General features: G+C 36.8%; 1 protein-coding gene across 1 annotated transcript in view; it reads right to left on the bottom strand.

Moving 5' to 3' along the window:
- Nucleotides 1-2285: 2285 nt before the first annotated feature.
- LOC126424920 (uncharacterized) overlaps nt 2286-6000 on the bottom strand; it is an 83778-nt gene continuing 80063 nt past the window's right edge. Inside the window, exon 12 of the mRNA XM_050087761.1 lies at nt 2286-5310. Within this exon, the coding sequence (XP_049943718.1) occupies nt 5219-5310 (92 nt within the window). The 3' untranslated portion in view covers nt 2286-5218. The remainder of the gene's footprint in view (nt 5311-6000) is intronic.

Raw genomic sequence — 6000 nt, 5'->3', positions numbered from 1 at the left:
CAACATATCATTCTCTCATCCAGGAATATATGTGAATATAAACGCAAACACAAATTAGTGTAGGTGTGTGTACACATGTACCCCATCAAAACACAAAAAAACTTTATGTTCTCTAGAATGAAGAATTTAAAAGTTAGTCTGATGAACAATCCTTGTCACAGGATATTAACTATCAAGATTAAAAACCTTGAGTCTAAGCGTAGAAAACATAGTTTTAAACTGTACCTCTTGTTGTTGTTGTTGCTGTTGTTGTGTGGTCTTCAGTCCTGAGACTGGTTTGATGCAGCTCTCCACGCTACTCTATCCTGTGCAAGCTTCTTGATCTCCCAGTACCTACTGCAGCCTACATCCTTCTGAATCTGATTAGTGTATTCATCTCTTGGTCTCCCTCTACGATTTTTACCCTCCACGCTGCCCTCCAATACTAAATTGGTGATCCCTTGACGCCTCAGAACATGTCCGACCAACCCGGTCCCTTCTTGTGCCACAAGCTCCTCTTCTCCCCAATTCTATTCAATACCTCCTCATTGGTTATGTGATCTACCCATCTAATCTTCAGCATTCTTCTGTAGCACCACATCTCAAAAGCTTCTATTCTCTTCTTGTCTAACCTATTAATTGTCCACGTTTCACTTCCATACATGGCTACACTCCATACAAATACTTTCAGAAATGACTCCCTGACATTTAAATCTATACTCGATGTTAACAAATTCCTCTTCTTCACAAACGCTTTCCTTGCCATTGCCAGTCTACATTTTATATCCTCTCTACTTCGACCATCATCGTTTATTTTGCTCCCCAAATAGCAAAACTCCTTTACTACTTTAAGTGTCTCATTTCCGAATCTAATTCCCTCAGCATCACCCGACTTAATTCGACTACATTCCATTATCCTCGTTTTGCTTTTGTTGATGTTCATCTTATATTTGCCATTCAAGACACTGTCCATTCCATTCAACTGCTCTTCCAAGTCCTTTGCTGTCTCTGACAGAATTACAATCTCATCAGCAAGCCTCAAAGTTTTTATTTCTTCTCCATTGATTTCAATACCTACGCCGAACTTTTCTTTTGTTTCCTTTATTGCTTGCTCAATATACAGATTGAATAACATCGGGGAGAGGCTTCAACCCTCTCACTCCCTTCCCAACCACTGCTTCCCTTTCATGTCCCTCGACTCTTATAACTGCCATCTGGTTTCTGTACAAATTGTAAATAGCCTTTCGCTCCCTGTATTTTACGCCTGTCACCTTCAGAATTTGTAAGAGAGTATTCCAGTCAACATTGTCAAAAGCTTTCTCTAAGTCTACAAATGCTAGAAACGTAGGTTTGCCTTTCCTTAATCTATTTTCTAAGATAAGTCGTAGGATCATTATTGCCTCACGTGTTCCAACATTTCTACGGAATCCAAACTGATCTTCCCTGAGCTCAGCTTCTACCAGTTTTTTCATTCATCTGTAAAGAATTCGTGTTAGTATTTTGCAGCTGTGACTTATTACATTGATAGTTCGGTAATTTTCACATCTGTCAACACCTGCTTTCTTTGGGATTGGAATTATTATATTCTTCTTGAAGTCTGTGGGTATTTCGCCTGTCTCATACATCTTGCTCACCGGATGGTAGAGTTTTGTCAGGACTGGCTGTCCCAAGGCCGTCAGTAGTTCTAAATGTAATGTTGTCTACTCCTGTGGCCTTGTTTCGACTCAGGTCTTTCAGTACTCTGTCAAACTCTTAACGCAGTATCATATCTCCCATTTCATCTTCATCTACATCCTCTTCCATTTCCATAATATTGTCCGTAAGTACATCACCCTTGTATAGACCCTCTATATACTCCTTCCACCTTTCTGCTTTCCCTTCTTTGCTTAGAACTGGCTTTCCATCAAAGCTCTTGATATTCATGCAAGTGGTTCTCCTTTCTCCAAAGGTCTCTTTAATTTTCGTGTAGGCAGTATCTATCTTACCCCTAGTGAGATAAGCCTCTTATTCAGCAGCAAATAGTTATAATGCCTTTTGTACTATACAGGAACTCATCTGATAAAAAGTGTGTGTCACACTAACATCAAATCACTCTTAATGAAGTTGTGATAAGATCTTTTCATTCACACTTTTCATGAAGTTCATTTAAAATAATCAGTTTCCAAAAACAGTTTACTGAAAGGCAACATTTCATGAACTTTATTTTACAATGGTCTAAACTTACAGTTTAAAGATAGTGTATTAAGGAAGAGGAAAATAAAGCAGGTGAAGGGAAAGGAAGTAAAATAACAAACAAGAAACAAAACTTAAAGTAACAAATTTTATATGGCATAGTGCACGAACTTAACAGTGTTACAAAAGCAGTCTTGGCTGTGACACACAAACATGTGCAGCTTCTGGATCTGATTGAGTTTACAAGAAAGATGTGACTACTATTCATGTTTCACAGCTTCGTAAAGCTTCCATTTCCGTCACAGAAAAATATGCTCAATCTTTTAGCATTGCACTACCTTCTGAAGAACAACTTGTACTGAAAAAAACTTTAAAAAGGTTTCTTCCATGAAATCTCTGGTTTTATACAAGTTATGACCACACAACAAGTACACAAACACGTCTAACATTAATACTGGTATCTCAAAAGAGTGATTATAATTCTCTCTCTCTCTCTCTCTCTCACACACACACACACACACACACACACACACAGACACAGACACAGACAGAGAAAATCTCAAATATCATATACATGTGTAAACAGTACGGTCAGCATAAACATTTTTATAAAATAAACAAAATGTGCAGGTCCCACACTTTAGGTTAAAAGAACTATTGCCAAACATAGCCTCCCATACAGGAGAAATTATGACTGCGTATTTACAATTCATTATAACTTTCAACTGTCTCATAGGCTTGAGTGGAGTTTAACTACATGATGATCTGCTTCCACTTCTCATGAACATATAGTGAGGATGAAGTAAAAAAATAAACAGTTAAAGTGAATTACAACAAGATAAACCTCAATAGTTAATCTTTTTAAATGCAAGTGGGACCCTGCTAACAACATCTATGGGCTACAACAATGATGATGATGGTAAAATTATAATAATTATTATCAGATAAGTTACAAAAGCACCATCCAAAAAATTATCTCAAGTACAAAATATACAGATGGAAGAAACAAAAAAATATGTTTTATATATACATACACTTTTTCCTTTAAAGAATCTGGTTTCTGATCTCAAGTGTATTTGTTTTGACTATAGTGTAGCACCAATTGAAGAAGATATCCCCAGCCTGTTTCCAGGAAATACAATTTTCAACAGAACACTTATTTTTTCATTATTTGTATATCTCCACAGAAATACAATCAAAATACACACTACAACTATTTCACTTCATAAATATCCATTCTGCAGACATTATACAACATCCAGGAACTAATAATTTGTACTTACACATACATTCGTAAGCTACTGCAGGGTTTAGTATATATGTCAGGCAAATCAATAAGCTGCTCTTAAAAGATAACTGGAAAGCTTCTTCAGCATAGCTCAGAATTTCCAACTCTAGTTTGATTGCAGACATATCATCTGTCCTTGAGAATGACAGGAAGGAATACATATGCATATTTCACAGACAGCACTAACAAAACAGAAAAGTCAGACTAATTCACAAAAAAAGGCCACAGTAACTGCCACTGGACAATCTTGAGGAACTGCAGTTAGAATCAGATTTTTTTCTGTTATTAGACATCATTTTACACTTACAAAGAACATTTTAAAACTGTCATTCATTGTGAAAACTTTTTCCATTTGTGGTAATTTCATAAGGACACTTTTAGAACGTTATCTCCTGTCTTCCCAACACTTTTCAGTTTTTACAAATAAAATGGGTATGTATGCAGTTTTGTTGCCTTTATAATGCTCCACTGCATAATTTAGGATCACAGCACAAAAAACCCTGTTATAAAACAGATCTTGTTAGTGTGGTTAGCACTGGCTGAACTAGAAATACATCATCTCTAATTCTGCAGCTGCTACTGAATTTACAAATTTACAAAAGACGGCACAAAATCTGTAAAAGACTTTATTTGGTAGCGTGATAATTACCACTTTTGAAGAGTTAGGGCTCTAATGTTGAATACCTTCGCTCCAAAAATACAAACAGCACATTTATTTTGTTATTTTCCACCCCTTTCACTTTTGGAATAGCTGTACAAGTGCAAATCTTGTACACTAATGTTATGTTATTAAATGCCAATTACAAGATTATAATAGTGACTCATGTAATTCCTGCAGTCTTTACTAATTGAATAAACTATCTATCTGAACAAAACTGGAATAGCAAACACACCTACTCTGGGATTACACACACTGTTGCAGAAACTACTATCCATTCAGCATCGATAATGTATACAAAAAAGTGACACTAATAACCGTTACTTCAAGACACAGGTTGCAGAAAACAGATGATATGTGCTGCGAGCATAAACAGCAAGACTCCAACTAACACAATTAGAAACACTTGCCGACATCGATCTTACTAACACACTAAACAAATACACTACTCAACAACAAACATCACACAGAAGTGGACCATACTGTCAAATACATTAAAACTTTCCATACATTAAATTCTTTCAGTTCATCATCACACTGGGCACGTTACAAAAAAATGATAACAATGAAACCAGGCTTTTAAGATGAATTATCTAAAGAATACACACTGGTTCCAGTGTGAATAACTATTAAATCACTGGAAAATATAAACATATACATAATTCAATCTAAGCTTCTTTAATCAGGTCTCAAATGATATTAAATAAATAGCTTAATAAAAGGAACAAAATCTGGTGACTTAGCTCCACACTGTTATATATGATTTACTTTCCATATAATAATAAAAAACATACAGTGCAATTTCAGGAAATATAATCTCTGCAAATAATTTTACTAAAACATTTCATTGGGGGCAGCAGTGCTGCACAGAGATAAAACTGTACACTCAGTTTTACAATGGAACGAATAAAGCAACGAATGAATATCGTAGACATGGCAAATCACATCTGCAAATTCTAGCCTGTTCAAACTACAAATTATCCTAAAACATTTCACATTCCTGATACATTCATTAATCCACGTACCATCTTCATACAGCTACAGACACTAGCACCAGTATTTGCACAGCCCAAACTCTCCTCAAACTTCTCACAAAATCTTCTCCCAGCAGGTACTACTTACTATTTCACTAGCTTGCTTCCTGTGACAGCAATTGTGGCCAACGAAGACAGCGCAATATTGCTGAGGACGGCTGGTTCAACCACTGCCGTATCTGCAAAGAATTAGAAAACCAAAACTGCAAGTCATCATTGAAACTTTAAAGCACAAATTTAGAAAACAGTACATGTTCATGAGCAATAGGTAGCTGCTATGTTGGAGGTAAGCCACTCATCACTACAACAAAAGAAATAGAACATGTGTCGATGTACACTCAGGCTACAAAAGAAAATTTATTTTCCTACTTATAAAAGGTTAAATTTTTGGGAAAAGTAATTTTAAATTTCCTGTAACTTACCAAATGAAAGCGTTGGTATATTGATACAGACACTAACAAACACAAACACACACACAAAATTCAAGCTTTCGCAACCCACGGTTGCTTCATCAGGAAGGAGGGAAGGAGAGGAAAAGACGAAAGGATGTGGGTTTTAAGGGAGAGGGTAAGGAGTCATTCCAATCCCGGGAGCGGAAAGACTTACCTTAGGGGGAAAACAAGTCTTTCCGCTCCCGGGATTGGAATGACTCCTTACCCTCTTCCTTAAAACCCACATCCTTTTGTCTTTCCCTCTCCTTCCCTCCTTCCTGATGAAGCAACCGTGGGTTGCGAAAGCTTGAATTTTGTGTATGTGTTTGTTTCCACCTATATTTGGGTAGTCTGTTCCCCCCCCCCCTCACCCCCCTCCTCCTCCTCCTCCCCCCCCCCCCCCAACTTTCCAGTTGAGATGCGTATTATCAGACCATA

This window comes from Schistocerca serialis, chromosome 10 (genome assembly GCF_023864345.2).
Source record: "Schistocerca serialis cubense isolate TAMUIC-IGC-003099 chromosome 10, iqSchSeri2.2, whole genome shotgun sequence".
Lineage (NCBI taxonomy): Eukaryota > Metazoa > Arthropoda > Insecta > Orthoptera > Acrididae > Schistocerca > Schistocerca serialis.
Note: the sequence above shows the minus strand (reverse complement) of the source record. Positions and strands in the feature narration are given on the sequence as shown.